The following is an 18,441-nucleotide window of genomic DNA, read 5'->3' on the forward strand; positions in this document are numbered from 1 at the left end:
GGTGCTATAGTACAGACAGGAAAAACAGGAAGAACAGACACATAAAGAGAATGGCCATTTGTAAACACACTGGATGCTATCAGTATCATCTGTTATTTGCCAAATACATTTGCATGTATAAGAATTTGACTTGGTGAAATGGTGCTGCTACGATAAACAGAATACACAGACAACATACTGTATGTATGTTATACATATAACACTAAGCTACATTATACCACTGAAGTTCCAATTCAGTTATTTCATTCGGATCTACAAACTAGTGTTGTTTCTTAAATAGCTCTACACTTAATACTCATACTACTTTCAATAAGCTGTAGTGTATTCTTCTTTTATAGCTCTACACTTAATACTTATACTACTTTCAAAAAGCTGTAGTGTATTCTTCTTTTATAGCTCTACACTTAATACTTATACTACTTTCAATAAGCTGCAGTGTATTCTTCTCAAATAGCTCTACACTTAATACTCATACTACTTTCAATAAGCTGTAGTGTATTCTTCTCAAATAGCTCTACACTTAATACTCATACTACTTTCAATAAGCTGCAGTGTATTCTTCTCAAATAGCTCTACACTTAATACTCATACTACTTTCAATAAGCTGTAGTGTATTCTTCTCAAATAGCTCTACACTTAATACTCATACTACTTTCAATAAGCTGTAGTGTATTCTTCTTAAATAGCTCTACACTTAATACTCATACTACTTTCAATAAGCTGTAGTGTATTCTTCTCAAATAGCTCTACACTTAATACTTATACTACTTTCAAAAAGCTGTAGTGTATTCTTCTTTTATAGCTCTACACTTAATACTTATACTACTTTCAATAAGCTGTAGTGTATTCTTCTCAAATAGCTCTACACTTAATACTTATACTACTTTCTATAAGCTGCAGTGTATTCTTCTTTTATAGCTCTACACTTAATACTTATACTACTTTCAATAAGCTGTAGTGTATTCTTCTCAAATAGCTCTACACTTAATACTCATACTACTTTCAATAAGCTGTAGTGTATTCTTCTTAAATAGCTCTACACTTAATACTCATACTACTTTCAATAAGCTGTAGTGTATTCTTCTTAAATAGCTCTACACTTAATACTCATACTACTTTCAATAAGCTGTAGTGTATTCTTCTTAAATAGCTCTACACTTAATACTCATACTACTTTCAATAAGCTGTAGTGTATTCTTCTTAAATAGCTCTACACTTAATACTTATACTACTTTCAATAAGCTGTAGTGTATTTCACATGTATTTTCCTCCACAAACTGTAATATCTTATGAAAGACATTAGCAGGTATGATGTGAATTTGCACATCCATCTACAATATGTCTTCCTATAACCCTGAGACGACACAAAGCTCTTATTGAGTGATGAGATGCCAATGTGCAACAGACCCTTACTCCAACTTGGCACCGTCATCCGGCGCTGTGCAAATACAGCGGGTTGTGTGAAACCATTATGTAATTATTGCCCTCAAATTGATTTTTGTTTGGCGCCCACAAAGGCCCCTTTCAGAAGGCCTAGACATAGTCTCTCATTATTGGGGGCATGTATGGCATCCAGGGGCAGAGAGAGTGTGTGTGTGTGTGTGTGTGTGTGTGTGTGTGTGTGTGTGTGTGTGTGTGTGTGTGTGTGTGTGTGTGTGTGTGTGTGTGTGTGTGAGTGTGTGTGTGTGTGTGTGTGTGTGTGTGTGTGTGTGTGTGTGTGCGTGTGTGCGTGTGTGCGTGTGTGTGTGTGTGTGTGCGTGTGTGCGTGTGTGCGTGTGTGCGTGTGTGTGTGTGTGTGAAGCTACAATGATTCCCCACTACTCCCACCTCCACCATTAAACTTTATTGCCTGCCTTGGGTGGTATTCACAATGTGTTGAGACTCAGAAGGTTTGTTGGGGATGAAGTATAGGATAGGATATAGTATATAAGATATAGTATATAAGATATAGGATATAAGATATAGAATAGGATATACAGTTGAAGTCGGAAGTTTACAACACTTAGGTTGGAGTCATTAAAACTATTTTTTCAAACACTCCCCTAAGTTGACTGGCCTTTAAACAGCTTGGAAAATTCCAGAAAATGATGTCATGGCTTTAGAAACTTCTGATAGGTTAATTGACATCCTTTGAGTCAATTGGAGGTGTACCTGTGTATGTATTTCAAGGCCTACCTTCAAACTCAGTGACTCTTTGCTTGACATTATGGGAAAATCAAAAGAAATCAGCCAAGACTGCAGAAAAAATAACAATGGTTGACCTCCACAAGTCTGATTCATCCTCGCAATTTCCAAACACCTGAAGGTACCATGTTCATCTGTACAAGCAATAGTACACAAGTATAAACACTATGGGACAACGCAGCCGTCATACCGCTCAGGAAGGAGACGCGTTCTGTCTCCTAGAGATGAATGTACTTCGGTGCGAAAAGTGAAAATCAATCCCAGAACAACAGCAAAAGACCTTGTGAAGATACTGGAGGAAACAGGTACAAAACCTGAAACGTTTGACCCAAGTTAAACAATTTAAAGGCAATGCTACCAAATACTAATTGAGTGTATGTAAACATCTGACCCAATGGGAATGTGATGAAATAAATAAAATATTAAATAAATAATTATCCCCACTATTATTCTGACATTTCATATTCTTAAAATAAAGTGCTGATCCTAACTGACCTAAAACAGGGAATTTTTACTAGGATTAAATGTCAGGAATTGTGAAAAACTGAGTTTAAATGTATTTGACTAAGGTGTATGTAAACTTCTGACTTCAACTGTAGGATATAGTATATAAGATATAGGATTGGATATAAGATACAGCAAATATAATATAAGATATAGGACATAATATATAAGATATAGGATTAGATATAAGATACAGGATATAGTATATTCGATATAGGATATAAGATACAGGATATAGGATATACAAGGGCATTATATGTTTTGAATGCCGTCTGAGGCCACAGATTGCAGGGTTATGTTTCAGTGTGCTGCAGACGTGTATCTGTATTACTGCTCTAAACTAAAGCAGTGGTATATGTTGAAACTAACATAAACTCACGGTGCATTTCTGTTACAGGGTGTTGGGTGGGTGTCTCAGTGTTTCAGTGCACATGGAAACTTAGTGTGCATCCCAAGTGGTACCTATTCCCTATAGGGCTCTGGTCAGAAGAAGTGCACTTTACTATATGGGGAATAGGGTGCCATTGAGGATGCACTGTGGACTTACCGTGTGAGCTGCAGCTGAGAGGAGGGTTCTCTGTACAGGAGTCCTGCGGTGGCTGCGGTTGTCCCACAGGACTATCTGACAAGAGTAAGTTCCCCCCACCACCAGGTTAGGATGGAACCGGGCATCCACCGACACCACTGAAGACTAGAGGAGAGAGGGAGAGAGAGGGGGTGGGTTAGAAGGAGAGAAAAAGAGGAAGACAGAGGGGGAAGTGAGCAAGAGAGATAGAGAGGAGAGAGAGAGTAAGACAGATAGAAAGATAGAGAGGAGAGAGATGGGAAAGAGAGAGAGAAAGAGAAGGGAGAGAGAGAGAGAGAGGGGGGAGAGAAAAATAAAATGGAGAGAGAAAGAAAAAGGAGAGAGAGGGGGTGAGAGAGAAAGGAGAGAGTGAGAGAGAGGGGGAAGTGAGAGAGAGCGAAAGAGGAGAGAAAGAAAGAGAAGAGAGCAGAGAGAGAAGAGATGAGAGAGAGAAAGAGGAGAGAGAGAGAGGAAGGTGGGAAGAGAGCACAACAGTTGTTTTGAGTAAGGAGGGAAAGAGCGTGAGAGAGAAGTGGGGTAGTGAGGAAGGGGGTTAGGAGAGAGGGAGAGAGCGATGATGAGTTGACTGTACAGGGTCTACTGAGGAGAGGAGGGTGACGTAGGGGTAACAACAGAGACAATGTGAAGGATTGTGGCCCCAGACGTTTTATATTACAGCATCAAACCCTGCAGGAGCCAGCGGAGCGCAAAGTGTAGCCTCCATCATGACAAGCGTGGCCTTGAACCCCCTCTCTTTGACACTGTGTTTATTGAGTTCTGGTTCCTCTTCACTGAGCCTCACATATGGCTTCTTCCACAGTATCAGCATAAAGATTGTATAGTAGCCTCTACTCTAAATGCGTATCCCAAAATGGCACCCTATTCCTTTATAGTGCCCTGGGCCCTGGTCAATAGTAGTGCACTATTAATGAATAGGGTGCCATTTGGGACACAACCCTTCTCTCCTATAACCAGTGATTAGTTGATCATGAGGGTCCTGAGTTTTACTGACCACAATGTGACCTGGTCAGGTTAAACTCTGGGTTCTCGTCCTAATCATAAGAGAATGTTATAGTGAGTACAGTGCTGTTTTTCCAGAGCTGACACTATTTAACAATTCAATATCTACTCTTTCTGTGTCGACCCAAGTTAAACTTGAACCAGAACTAAAGCCTACACGGTAGGTCCACTGGCAGTACTTTCCCCTGTTTACACACTGAGAAGACCCCATTTGATCTGGTTCAACTGAAATAGGGATGAAGTGTGGCGGCATTGTTTTCTTTTCTCTTTCGGATCTACTGTTTTATGAGTGAATAAAAGAAAGAGAAGAGAGACTCCATCTCGCTCTCTCCGTATCTCTCCGTCTCTCTCCCCCGTCTCTCTCTTTCTCCCTCCCCCCGTCTCTCTCCCTCCCCTGTCTCTCTCTCCCTCCTCCCGTCTCTCTCTCTCTCCCTCCCCCGTCTCTCTCTCTCTCGCCCTCCCTCCCCCCGTCTCTCTCCCTCCCCTGTCTCTCTCTCCCTCCTCCCGTCTCTCTCTCTCTCCCTCCCCCGTCTCTCTCTCTCTCGCCCTCCCTCCCCCCGTCTCTCTCTCTCCCTCCCCCGTCTCTCTCTCTCTCCCTCCCTCCCCCGTCTCTCTCTCTCCCTCCCCCTGTCTCTCTCTCTCTCCCTCCCCCTGTCTCTCTCTCTCCCTCCCCCTGTCTCTCTCTCTCCCTCCCCCGTCTCTCTCTCCCTCCCCCGTCTCTCTCTCTCTCTCCCTCCCCCCGTCTCTCTCTCCCCCTGCCCCGTCTCTCTCTCTCTCCCCCCCGTCTCTCTCTCTCTCCCTCCCCCCGTCTCTCTCTCTCTCCGTCCCCCCGCCTCTCTCTCTCCCCCATATATCTCTCCCTCCCCCGTCTCGCTCTCTCTCCCTCCCCCCGTCTCTCTCTCCCCCCATCTTGCTCTCTCTCTCCCTCCCTCTCTCTCCCTCCCCGTCTCTCCGTCTCTCACTCCCCGTCTCTCTCTCTCTCTTTCTCCCTCCCTGTCACTCCCTCTCCTCTCTCTCTCCTCTCCCCTTTCTTTCACCACACCATGTGCAACCGCCAAGTCCTGTACCCAGAGTTCATTTTAAAGAGGACTGGAAAACAAACCAGAGCAAAAGAAAACACGCTTCTCTTTCTTTTCTCCATTTCTTTCTCTCTCTCCTTCTTTCCCTCTGAAGAAACCCGGCTTCCAGAACGGCTACAGAAGAGCCTCGGATGTGAAGTGGTTTTTCAAACAGAGACTCAAAATAAACTGAGCTTGAGGGGTAAAAATAAAGTATTGTGTTGGCCATCAGGCCCTGAGAAGTATATTTACCCACAGGGCCGGCTCTAGCCTTTTGGGGGCCCTAAGCGAGATTTGGAAATAGTTTTTAGTGACCTCCTTTTGATGGCGGAGAGAAAAATGTATGTTTTAAAGTTTATTTCATGCAATTCTCGTCATTTTGCCATTGGACAGAAATAATATTTTTCAGTTTTAAAGCTAATTTCCTGTAATTCTACCCATTTTGCCATGTGGTGTAATTAAATATATCTGAGTGAGAGTGACTAACAAAATCAATGGGGGCTCCCTGGAGGTCAGGGCCCCTGGGCCAGGTCGATATTCGGCAATGCATACTCCAAGTTTAGATAACTGGCTAGACTAAATTACCAATCTAAAAATTGTTAGCGGACATGGCTAATTGAGTGACTGCTGATGAGAAAAATTGCTGATGCACAACCAAATTTTGGAACTTGCACCTTGTGTATTCTACTATTCTATCTCTCAACAGGAAGTTGAGACCGCTTATGTTGCTTATGCCTGGAGCCGAGCCTGTTGACCCTAGGGGAACTGCTGGATTAAGGTTTAATAACTTCTTATGGCTTGGATGAGAAGCGTGGATTTGGATGAGAAGCCTGGATTTGGATGAGAAGCCTGGATTTGGATGAGAAGTGTGGATTTGGATAGAAAACACTCTAAAGTTTCTAAAACTGTTATAATAATGTCTGTGAGTGTAACAGAACTGATCTGGCAGCTGAAAACCTGAGGAAAATCCATCCAGGAAGTGGGATTTTTTTGATGTGGGTATTTTCAATTGAATGCCTATAGAGTATCTAATGGGTTAGGACCCAGATTACAGTTCCTATGGCTTCCATTAGATGTCAACAGTCTTTAAACATTGTTTCAGGCTTGTTTTCTGAAAAATGAAGAAGAATGAGACCTTTCTGTCAGTGGACTGTAGAATCATGCAGTGCTGGTTTGCGCGCATGACCAAGTGCGCGCCCTTCGTTGTTTTTCCTTTCTTTTTAATACGCTATTGTCAGGTTGAAATATTATCAATTATTTAGACAATTGACAACCTGAGAATTAATTATAAACATCGATTGACATGTTTCGACGAAATTTACCTGTACTATTAGGATGTACAGAGTTTAAGGGATATAAAGAGGGACTTTATCCAACAAAATTAACATTTACTGTGTAGCTGGGACTCTTGTGACTGCAACCATATGAATATCTTCAAAGGTAAGTGATTAATTTTATCGCTATTTCTGACTTTTGTAATTCCTTTACTGGTTGTAAAATGTTTGTATGCTTTTGTAAGCGGGGCTCTGTCCTCAGACAATCACATGGTATGCTTTCGCCGTAAAGCCTTTTTGAAATCTGACAAAGCGGTTGGATTAACAGGAAGTTAATCTTTAAACTGATGTATAACACTTGTATTTTTTATAAATGTTTATTATCACTAATTCTGTATTTTGAATTTGGGGCTCTGCAATTTCACTGGATGTGGTCGAGGTGGGTCGCTAGCGGAACGCCTGCGCCTGAAAGGTTAAACACATTAATACACAATGTTCGATGGTCTGACCGAGAATATTTAGATATTTCCATTTGTGTGAGTTACCAAAGGTTTGAATGGGTAACTGGGTTTTCCTGCAAAGTAGGTAGTGCTATAGAATGATATAAATATATAGCCTAAATATGAATGACTTACAGTCCAAACAAATACATACTGTATAAAACAATGATACACTTAGTGTGTATTATAACGTCAGATACAATAGACTTTCATTTGTTGCATCCCTCAAAACCACCAGTAAAAAAACAACAACCAATTGATCAACTTCTGAATGAGATATAATTGTATTCTTGTTCACTAGCCTTGTGTGCTGTAGGAAAGCCTAGAAGCGTCGCGCGCAAGAATAATAAACTCAGAAAAAAAGGAAACGGCCCATTTTCAGGACTCTGTCTTTCAAAGATCACTCGTAAAAATCCAAATAACTTCACAGATTGTCATTGTAAAGGGTTTAAACACTGTTTCTCATGCTTGTTCAATGAGCCATAAACAATGAATGAACATGCACCTGTGGAACGGTCATTAAGACACTAACCGCTTACAGACGGTAGGCAATTAAGGTCACAGTTATGAAAACTTAGGACACTAAAGAGGCCTTTCAACTGACTCTGAAAAACACCAAAAGAAAGATGCCTTAGGCATGCTGAAAGGAGGCATGAGGACTGCAGATGTGGCCAGGGCAATAAATTACAGGGAAGACATCCTCCTCCCTCATGTGATACCCTTCCTGCAGGCTCATCCTGACATGACCCTTCAGCATGACAATGCCACCAGCCATGTTGCTCGTTCTGTGCGTGATTTCCTACAAGACAGGAATGTCAGTGTTTTGCCATGGCCAGCGAAGAGCCCGGATCTCAATCCCATTGAGCACGTTTGGGACCTGTTGGATCAGAGGGTGAGGGCCAGGGCCATTACCCCCCAGAAATGTCCAGGAACTTGCAGGTGCCTTGGTGGAAGAGTGGGGTAACATCTCACAGAACCTGGCAAAGACCTGGCAAATCTGGTGCAGTCCATGAGGAGAAGGTGCACTACAGTACTTAATGCAGCTGGTGGCCACACCAGATACTGACTGTAACTTTTTTTGACCCCCCTTTGTTCAGGGACGCATTACTCAATTTCTGTTAGTCACATGTCTGTGGAACCTGTTCAGTTTATGTCTCAGTTGTTGAATCTTGTTATGTTCATACAAATATTCACACATGTTAAGTTGACAGTGAGAGGACGTTTCTTTTTTTGCTGAGTTTATCACTCAACACTTATGACATATCTGCTCCTCCCCTCACACACATACAGACAAAGCACACTTCTTTGAGTGAGAAGTTCTTCATCATCCATCTAAACCAAGTCTGTCTCCTCTCTTCTCTTTTGGCATTAAAAGGGCACTCTGCGATTGGTACATGTATTTTTGGACTATAGTTCTGTTGTTGAATGAATCCCAGACTGCCTCTTTAATACATCCCTCATCGGTTCCTAAATGCTAACTTCGCTATGCTAGCCCTCGACAAGGCCCACAAATCCCATCTCTGATGTAGATGTACGTCTGTCATTTCAAATCAGAGCATCAGAGGCCCCGGGCCTGACCTTTGACCCTTTGGCTGTCTGTGGTTGGGCTTGCCATCAGAGCCACGCTCCTCAAACAGGGCTGCTTCATTACGGGGCTAATGATAATGAACGCCCGGCCTGGTGGGGTCACCACAACAAGAGGGTCACCACTCCCCTACCAAGACATTCATCAGAGGACTGATGAAGGAGAGTAACCCAAAACCCCCAACGGAGAAGAGAGGTCTCCTTCTCTTTATATCTCCTTTCACCTCTCTCCTCTCTCTCTCTCTTCTCTCTCTCTCTCTTCTACTCTCTCTCTTCTCTCCTCTCTCTCTTCTCCTCTCTCTCTCTCCTCTCTCTCTCTCTCTTCTCCTCTCTCTCTCTTCTCCTCTCTCTCTTCTCTCCTCTCTCTCTTCTCCTCTATCTCTCTCTCCTCTCTCTCTCTCTTCTCCTCTCGCTCTCTCTCTCTTCTCTTTTCTCTCTCTTCTCCTCTCTCTCTCTTCTCCTCTCTCTCTCTTCTCCCCTCTCTCTCTCCTCTCTCTCTCTCTTCTCCTCTCTCTCCTCTCTCTCTTCTTCTCTCTCTTCTCCTCTCTCTCTCTCCTCTCCCTCTCTCTCTTCTCTCTCTCTCTCTCCTCTCTCTCGCTCTCTTCTTCTCTCTCTCTCTTCTCCTCTCTCTCGCTCTCTTCTTCTCTCTCTCTCTTCTCCTCTCTCTCTCTTCTCCTCTCTCTCTCCTCTCTCTCTCTCTCTTCTCTCTCTCTTCTCCTCTCTCTCTCTTCTCCTCTCTCACATCACTCCCTTTTTCCTTGTTTCTAACTCTCCTCCACTTAAGAGATGAATAAGTTGCTAAATGTTTATGAGTGTGTATCCCTCTGGAAAGGGATATTTGTTATACCATACGTTGCTACAAAGAGACTTAAGATAAATAAATGGTGTTTTCCTCCATTTAATTGTGAATTGTGGTGAAATAGGAGAAACTTGGCTTTGACTAAGGCAAGCAGGTTCACTGCTCATTCGAATGAGGTTGAGGTATAATACCACTATCCATCTCTTTGAGTCTCTGTAATAACCATGGACATACTAACTTTAAATCTTCTATATTAGAAGTCATCAATTATTCTGTTCTATAAACATACATGTCTGGAAGATCCTCCTGACATTATGTACTCTCTTTGCCAGAGTTATCATCGCTAATAAATCACTAAGCTTAATAGTAAGGACAGAAAAGGAGGATAACAAAAAGACTGGATATTGACTCCATATGTTGCGCAGACTTCTGACCCTATCAGGCGTGTCATCTAAAGTGGATAAATCCTGTAACTAAATTCAGAGTTCCCACTCTTTCTAGTTGAATCCGCTCCCTAGTTCCCCACTATCCTCGTCTGTAGGCCTACGGAACGAACGACTGACAGTAGCGTCGTTTGTCTCTACAGTGCAGTTTGCAGCGTCTGCCAGAAATGCGCATGATCCTTTATTCTTAAAACATATATCAACATGTGTGGTCGTGAATTACCCTGACTGTACTGTCTGTCATTAGCTACTGAAGACTGCTTCTATTGTCCCCATAAAACAATGTATGACTTCTGCCCAGGGGGAATTGGTCAACACATTTCCCCATTCAGATGTCATGTTGTGTTATTAACAGATAAGAGTTCATGTCAATGTCCCAAATGGCCCCCTATTCTCTACATAGTGCACTACTTTTGACGAGAGCCACATGGTAGCCCTATGGAAGCCGAATGGACCCTGGACAAAAGTAGTGCACTATATAGGGAATATGGTACCATTGGGATACAACCAGTGATATTAGGGGCCAGATTCAATCTTTGTTTACACAACTACTGCCTGTGAACACACGTCTGACTGGAAGCATCTGCCTGTGAACACACGTCTGACTGGAAACATCTGCCTGTGAACACACGTCTGACTGGAAGCATCTGCCTGTGAACACACGTCTGCCTGGAAGCATCTGCCTGTGAACACACGTCTGACTGGAAGCATCTGCCTGTGAACACACGTCTGCCTGGAAGCATCTGCCTGTGAACACACGTCTGACTGGAAGCATCTGCCTGTGAACACACGTCTGCCTGGAAGCATCTGCCTGTGAACACACGTCTGACTGGAAGCATCTGCCTGTGAACACACGTCTGCCTGGAAGCATCTGCCTGTGAACACACGTCTGACTGGAAGCATCTGCCTGTGAACACACGTCTGCCTGGAAGCATCTGCCTGTGAACACACGTCTGACTGGAAGCATCTGCCTGTGAACACACGTCTGACTGGAAGCATCTGCCTGTGAACACACGTCTGACTGGAAGCATCTGCCTGTGAACACACGTCTGACTGGAAGCATCTGCCTGTGAACACACGTCTGACTGGAAGCATCTGCCTGTGAACACACGTCTGACTGGAAGCATCTGCCTGTGAACACACGTCTGACTGGAAGCATCTGCCTGTGAACACACGTCTGACTGGAAGCATCTGCCTGTGAACACACGTCTGACTGGAAGCATCTGCCTGTGAACACACGTCTGACTGGAAGCATCTGCCTGTGAACACACGTCTGACTGGAAGCATCTGCCTGTGAACACACGTCTGCCTGGAAGCATCTGCCTGTGAACACACGTCTGACTGGAAGCATCTGCCTGTGAACACACGTCTGCCTGGAAGCATCTGCCTGTGAACACACGTCTGACTGGAAGCATCTGCCTGTGAACACACGTCTGCCTGGAAGCATCTGCCTGTGAACACACGTCTGACTGGAAGCATCTGCCTGTGAACACACGTCTGCCTGGAAGCATCTGCCTGTGAACACACGTCTGACTGGAAGCATCTGCCTGTGAACACACGTCTGACTGGAAGCATCTGCCTGTGAACACACGTCTGACTGGAAGCATCTGCCTGTGAACACACGTCTGACTGGAAGCATCTGCCTGTGAACACACGTCTGACTGGAAGCATCTGCCTGTGAACACACGTCTGACTGGAAGCATCTGCCTGTGAACACACGTCTGACTGGAAGCATCTGCCTGTGAACACACGTCTGACTGGAAGCATCTGCCTGTGAACACACGTCTGACTGGAAGCATCTGCCTGTGAACACACGTCTGACTGGAAGCATCTGCCTGTGAACACACGTCTGACTGGAAGCATCTGCCTGTGAACACACGTCTGACTGGAAGCATCTGCCTGTGAACACACGTCTGCCTGGAAGCATCTGCCTGTGAACACACGTCTGACTGGAAGCATCTGCCTGTGAACACACGTCTGCCTGGAAGCATCTGCCTGTGAACACACGTCTGACTGGAAGCATCTGCCTGTGAACACACGTCTGCCTGGAAGCATCTGCCTGTGAACACACGTCTGACTGGAAGCATCTGCCTGTGAACACACGTCTGCCTGGAAGCATCTGCCTGTGAACACACGTCTGACTGGAAGCATCTGCCTGTGAACACACGTCTGACTGGAAGCATCTGCCTGTGAACACACGTCTGACTGGAAGCATCTGCCTGTGAACACACGTCTGACTGGAAGCATCTGCCTGTGAACACACGTCTGACTGGAAGCATCTGCCTGTGAACACACGTCTGACTGGAAGCATCTGCCTGTGAACACACGTCTGACTGGAAGCATCTGCCTGTGAACACACGTCTGACTGGAAGCATCTGCCTGTGAACACACGTCTGACTGGAAGCATCTGCCTGTGAACACACGTCTGACTGGAAGCATCTGCCTGTGAACACACGTCTGACTGGAAGCATCTGCCTGTGAGGGGAATCTACTTGTTATTTTTAAAGTACATATGCAAATTAATTTCACTGTAGGAAAATGGCTACTGTATGTTTACATTCACTAAGTATACACAACTTTAAGAACACCTGCTCTTTCCATGACAGACTGACCAGGTGAATCCAAGTGAAAGCTATGATCGCTTATTGATGTCACTTGTGAAATCCACTTCGATCAGTGTAGATGAAGGGGAGGAGACTGGTTAAAGAATACGTTTTAAGCCTTCAGACATGGATTGTGTACGTGTGCCATTCAGAGGGTGAATTTAAGTGCCTTTGAACGGGGTACAGTAGTAGGTGCACCGTCTTGTATCAAGAACTGCAGTTCAATATTAGGAAGGTGTTTGTGTTCCTAATTTTTGGTATACTCATTGTACAACTGAATAAATCTTAAGATCTAAGTCTCATGAGTACCTTTGAAACAAAGTGTATATTCCAGTAAATATAGGCCCTTACACCTGTCTGGAGGTTCCTATATAAAACCCATCTCGCACACTTCTCTGTGCAAAGTCTGTATTATGATCATACCTCAATAATATGACTTTCTTTCAACCAAATTCATTTCCAAAAGTTAAGTAGCTCTGAGACCATTTCTCCTCTTTCTCAAGGTCCGTTCAGCGTGAGTCCGTATCCTGCAAAGTCATCTGGCGGCAGCCCAGAACCGAACGGATGTTTAAACTGACAGCTCCACTGAAAAACACCAGTGAAAGTCATTTTTCTGCATTGACTCTCAATTGAAACGCGATGGTAAAACTCAAATCGAGGGCCCAGCACCTACAGAGCAAAAGGGTTTTTCCTTCCCCAAGCCAGCTGTTTAAATCATCTCAGAGAAGTGAAGTGCTTGTGACAGACCCTATTATATTAATGGGAAGTGTTCTGTACAGAATAATACACAAGGCTAACCCATGATGAGAGATGGCACGGAGCGAGGGATTATGGAGGAGAGAAATGAACACTCCCTCCTTTGTTGCCTCCCTCCTTACCGGAGGGAAAATGCTCCTGGAGTTCGGGTCAGGGGAGGGAGGGAGTAGGAGGATAGATGACTGAGTAAGAGACAGTATATTCTCCTCTCACTGTACCACCACACTCATCTGGTTTTCAGCAGGGCTTATGAGGACCAGATGGACTGAACCCTCTTCTCTTGGCATCCCTCGCTCCCTCGCTCTTTTTCTGCCTGTCTTTTTTACGACACCCCGCAGATTTTGTCACTCTGTGGTCTCTGGCACAGCCGATGTAATACCATATCTCTGTTTCATCAAATAAAGAAAGGGAGGCTCTGAATACAAGCAGCCTTTCTCTGCTTCTCTTCTCTCTGCCCTCTCTCCTTCTCTCTGCCCTCTCTCCTTCTCTCTGCCCTCTCCTTCTCTCTGTTCCATCTCCTTCTCTCTGCCCCTCTCCTTCTCTCTGCCCCTCTCCTTCTCTCTGCCCTCTCTCCTTCTCTCTGCCCTCTCTCCTTCTCTCTGCCCTCTCTCCTTCTCTCTGCCCCTCTCCTTCTCTCCTTCTCTCTGCCCTCTCTCCTTCTCTCTGCCCTCTCCTTCTCTCTGTCCCCTCTCCTTCTCTCTGCCTTCTCTCCTTCTCTCTGCCTTCTCTCCTTCTCTCTGTCCCCTCTCCTTCTCTCTGTCCCCTCTCCTTCTCTCCTTCTCTCTCCTTCTCTCTGCCCTCTCTCCTTCTCTCTGCCCTCTCTCCTTCTCTCTGCCCTCTCTCCTTCTCTCTGCCCCTCTCCTTCTCTCTGCCCTCTCTCCTTCTCTCTGCCCTCTCCTTCTCTCTGCCCTCTCCTTCTCTCTGCCCCTCTCCTTCTCTCTGCCCTCTCTCCTTCTCTCTGCCCTCTCTCCTTCTCTCTGCCCCTCTCCTTCTCTCCTTCTCTCTGCCCCTCTCCTTCTCTCTGCCCCTCTCCTTCTCTCTGCCCTCTCCTTCTCTCTGTCCCCTCTCCTTCTCTCCTTCTCTCTCCTTCTCTCTGCCCTCTCTCCTTCTCTCTGCCCCTCTCCTTCTCTCTGCCTTCTCTCCTTCTCTCTGTCCCATCTCCTTCTCTCCTTCTCTCTGCCCTCTCTCCTTCTCTCTGCCCGCTCTCCTTCTCTCTGCCCCTCTCCTTCTCTCTGCCTTCTCTCCTTCTCTCTGTCCCCTCTCCTTCTCTCTGCCCCTCTCTATCTCTCTGCCCTCTCTCCTTCTCTCCTTCTCTCTGCCCCTCTCCTTCTCTCTGCCCCTCTCCTTCTCTCTGCCCTCTCTCCTTCTCTCCTTCTCTCTGCCCTCTCCTTCTCTCTCCTTCTCTCTGTCCCCTCTCCTTCTCTCCTTCTCTCTCCTTCTCTCTGCCCTCTCTCATTCTCTCTGCCCTCTCTCCTTCTCTCTGCCCCTCTCCTTCTCTCTGCCCTCTCTCCTTCTCTCTGTCCCATCTCCTTCTCTCTGCCCTCTCTCATTCTCTCTGCCCTCTCTCCTTCTCTCTGCCCCTCTCTCCTTCTCTCTGCCCCTCTCCTTCTCTCTGCCCCTCACCTTCACACTGCCCTCTCTCCTTCTCTCTGCCCCTCTCCTTCTCTGCCCTCTCTCCTTCTCTCTGCCCTCTCTCCTTCTCTCTGCCCTCTCCTTCTCTCTGTCCCCTCTCCTTCTCTCTGTCCCCTCTCCTTCTCTCTGCCCTCTCTCATTCTCTCTGCCCTCTCTCCTTCTCTCTGCCCCTCTCTCCTTCTCTCTGCCCCTCTCCTTCTCTCTGCCCCTCACCTTCACACTGCCCTCTCTCCTTCTCTCTGCCCCTCTCCTTCTCTCTGCCCTCTCTCCTTCTCTCTCCTTCTCTCTGCCCTCTCTCCTTCTCTCTGTCCCCTCTCCTTCTCTCTGTCCCCTCTCCTTCTCTCTCCTTCTCTCTGCCCTCTCTCCTTCTCTCTGCCCTCTCTCCTTCTCTCTGCCCCTCTCCTTCTCTCTGCCCTCTCTCCTTGTCTCTGCCCCTCTCCTTCTCTCTGCCCTCTCTCCTTCTCTCTGCCCTCTCTCCTTATCTCTCCTTCTCTCTGTCCCCTCTCCTTCTATCTGCCCCTCTCCTTCTCTCTGCCCTCTCTCCTTCTCTCCTTCTCTCCTTCTCTCCTTCTCTCTGCCCTCTCTCCTTCTCTCTGCCCCTCTCCTTCTCTCTGTCCCCTCTTCTTCTCTCTGTCCCCTCTCCTTCTCTCTGCCCCTCTCCTTCTCTCTGCCCTCTCTCCTTCTCTCTGCCCTCTCTCCTTCTCTCTCCTTCTCTCTGCCCTCTCTCCTTCTCTCTCCTTCTCTCTGCCTTCTCTCCTTCTCTCTGTCCCCTCTCCTTCTCTCTGTCCCCTCTCCTTCTCTCCTTCTCTCTCCTTCTCTCTCCTTCTCTCTGTCCCCTCTCCTTCTCTCTGCCCCTCTCCTTCTCTCTGCCCCTCTCCTTCTCTCTGCCCTCTCTCCTTCTCTCTGTCCCCCTCCTTCTCTCTGCCCTCTCTCCTTCCCTCTCCTCTCTGCCCCTCTCCTTCTCTCTGTCCCATCTCCTTCTCTCTGCCCTCTCTCCTTCTCTCTGCCATCTCTCCTTCTCTCTGTCCCATCTCCTTCTCTCTGCCCCTCTCCTTCTCTCTGACCCTCTCCTTCTCTCTGCCCTCTCTCCTTCTCTCTGCCTTCTCTCCTTCTCTCTGTCCCCTCTCCTTCTCTCTGTCCCCTCTCCTTCTCTCTGCCACTCTCCTTCTCTCTGTACCCTCTCCTTCTCTCTGCTCCTCTCCATCTCTCTGTCCCCTCTTCTTCTCTCTGTCCCCTTTTCTTCTCTCTGTCCCCTCTCCTTCTCTCTGTCCCCTCTCCTTCTCTCTGCCCCTCTCCTTCTCTCTGCCCTCTCTCCTTCTCTCTGCCCTCTCTCCTTCTCTCTGCCCTCTCTCATTCCCTCTCCTTCTCTCTGCCCTCTCTCCTTCTCTCTGCCTTCTCTCCTTCTCTCTGTCCCATCTCCTTCTCTCTGCCCCTCTCCTTCTCTCTGACCCTCTCCTTCTCTCTGCCCTCTCTCCTTCTCTCTGCCTTCTCTCCTTCTCTCTGTCCCCTCTCCTTCTCTCTGTCCCCTCTCCTTCTCTCTGCCACTCTCCTTCTCTCTGTACCCTCTCCTTCTCTCTGCCCCTCTCCATCTCTCTGTCCCCTCTTCTTCTCTCTGTCCCCTTTTCTTCTCTCTGTCCACTCTTCTTCTCTCTGTCCCCTCTCCTTCTCTCTGTCCCCTCTCCTTCTCTCTGCCCCTCTCCTTCTCTCTGCCTTCTCTCCTTCTCTCTGCCCTCTCTCCTTCTCTCTCCTTCTCTCTGCCCTCTCTCCTTCTCTCTCCTTCTCTCTGCCCCTCTCCTTCTCTCTGCCGTCTCTCCTCCTCTCTGTCCCTCTCCTTCTTTCTGCCCTCTCTCATTCTCTCGGCCCCCTCCTTCTCTCTGCCCTCTCTTTCTCTCTGCCCCTCTCCTCTCTGCCCTCTCTCCTTAAACACTGCCCCTCTCCTTCTCTCTGCCCCTCACCTTCACACTGCCCTCTCTCCTTCACACTGCCCGCTGTCCTTCACACTGCCTGCTGTCCTTCACACTGCCCTCTCTTTCTCTCTGCCCTCTCTCCTTCTCTCTGCCCCTCTCCTTCACACTGCCCTCTCTCCTTCTCTCTGCCCCTCTCCTTCACACTGCCTCTCTTTCTCTCCTTCTCTCTGTCCTCTCTCCTTCTCTCTGCCCCCTCGCTCTCCTTTTCTCCTTCTCTCTGCCCTCTCCTTCTCTCTGCCCTCTCCTTCTCTCTGCCCTCTCTCTTTCTTTCCTTTCCATCTCTGTTTCTCTTTCTTCTTCTCTCTCTTCAGTGGCTGTGACCTTAGTCATACTGACATAGGAGAAGTAGCGCACATTTATATTAAAATATCTCAAATTAAACAGATTATTCAGGTGTGAATTAGCTTTGAAAAATGATTGAATTGATCAAGTATGATTAGAAAAATGGCTTTAACACAATGATAGACTGCTAAGTAAGTCTTAAAATGTTCATCTACATAGCTTTGCCATAGTCCATTAAAGCAATACACATCATCTAACCATTAGATCCAGGAACAGAAAGAATGCTGGAACAATCCATCATATTGGAGGTTGAATCTCTAGCTAGCTGCTGAAAGAACGTCTTATATACAAGTCTATTATAAAACGCTCACAGACACAGGGTCTTTGCCCTTTCTCCTACAAAACTCACAGTGGCTTTTATAGGATTTCTTCAGTAAGCTTTATGAGCAAATGCAACTCCATCCACCACTATAATCTGGAGTGGGAATCTCTCCAGAAAGCATCTCTCTCTCTCTCTCTCTCTCTCTCGCTCTCTCTCTCTCTCTCTCTCTCTCTCTCTCTCTCAAACCTCTGGCACAGGGAGCAGGTCACGGCGAGTCATTGTGTTTAAAGAAAACCTAGAGATATTAATCAAAATATGGCTGAGTGGGATGGGAGCTGACAGTGTGAGCGGGGGTGCTGGCGGGCTGAGGGTGAGGTTTTCAGGGCGTGCCATTGATGTGGCGTGACCCAGCCCACTTGAGAGGGTCCTGTGATGTTACCGGAGTGCCGGGGGTTTGGGGCGATGACGGGTCAACTGATGGGGCTGTAAAGAGAGGAGCAGCACATTAACTTCCTCACATCAATCCCCTCAGGATGACGTGCCTGAGGGGGTATTTTAAATCCATGGGGGGGCACAACTGGTATTGCTTTAGAGTCCTGATAACACAATGTAGGTTGGACCTACTACTGTTCAAATGTACCTAAATGTATCTTAAATGTAGCTGTACACATCAACAACCGTCACTTTAAATAATAACAGCCCATTTTGACGTGTATCTGAAATGCAGCCGTGGCTACGTAGGCCTACACATCATTTGTGCCTACCAACACGCACAGATCAGCTGACAGGATGAGCACCACCACTAGCTTATCAAATATTCTCACAGGCTTCAGATTAAACTTCAAACATTAGGAAAAAAATTAAACGTAACCCTAATTCTAACCTTAATTCTAAACACCCTAGAAATAGCATTTGACCTTGTGAGGACCAACAAAATGTCCCCAGTCG

General features: G+C 46.5%; 1 protein-coding gene across 1 annotated transcript in view; it reads right to left on the reverse strand.

Moving 5' to 3' along the window:
- The window catches only part of LOC118940999 (cytoplasmic dynein 1 intermediate chain 1), a 117,691-nt gene that overhangs the window by 23,405 nt on the left and 75,845 nt on the right, over positions 1 to 18,441 (reverse strand). The window contains 2 exon segments of the mRNA XM_036951073.1: positions 1 to 4; positions 3,236 to 3,379. The exon segment at positions 1 to 4 is cut by the window's left edge and continues 145 nt beyond it. Of these exon segments, the coding sequence (XP_036806968.1) occupies positions 1 to 4; positions 3,236 to 3,379 (148 nt within the window).

The sequence above is a fragment of the Oncorhynchus mykiss genome, chromosome 18 (assembly GCF_013265735.2).
Source record: "Oncorhynchus mykiss isolate Arlee chromosome 18, USDA_OmykA_1.1, whole genome shotgun sequence".
Taxonomy (NCBI): Eukaryota; Metazoa; Chordata; class Actinopteri; order Salmoniformes; family Salmonidae; genus Oncorhynchus; species Oncorhynchus mykiss.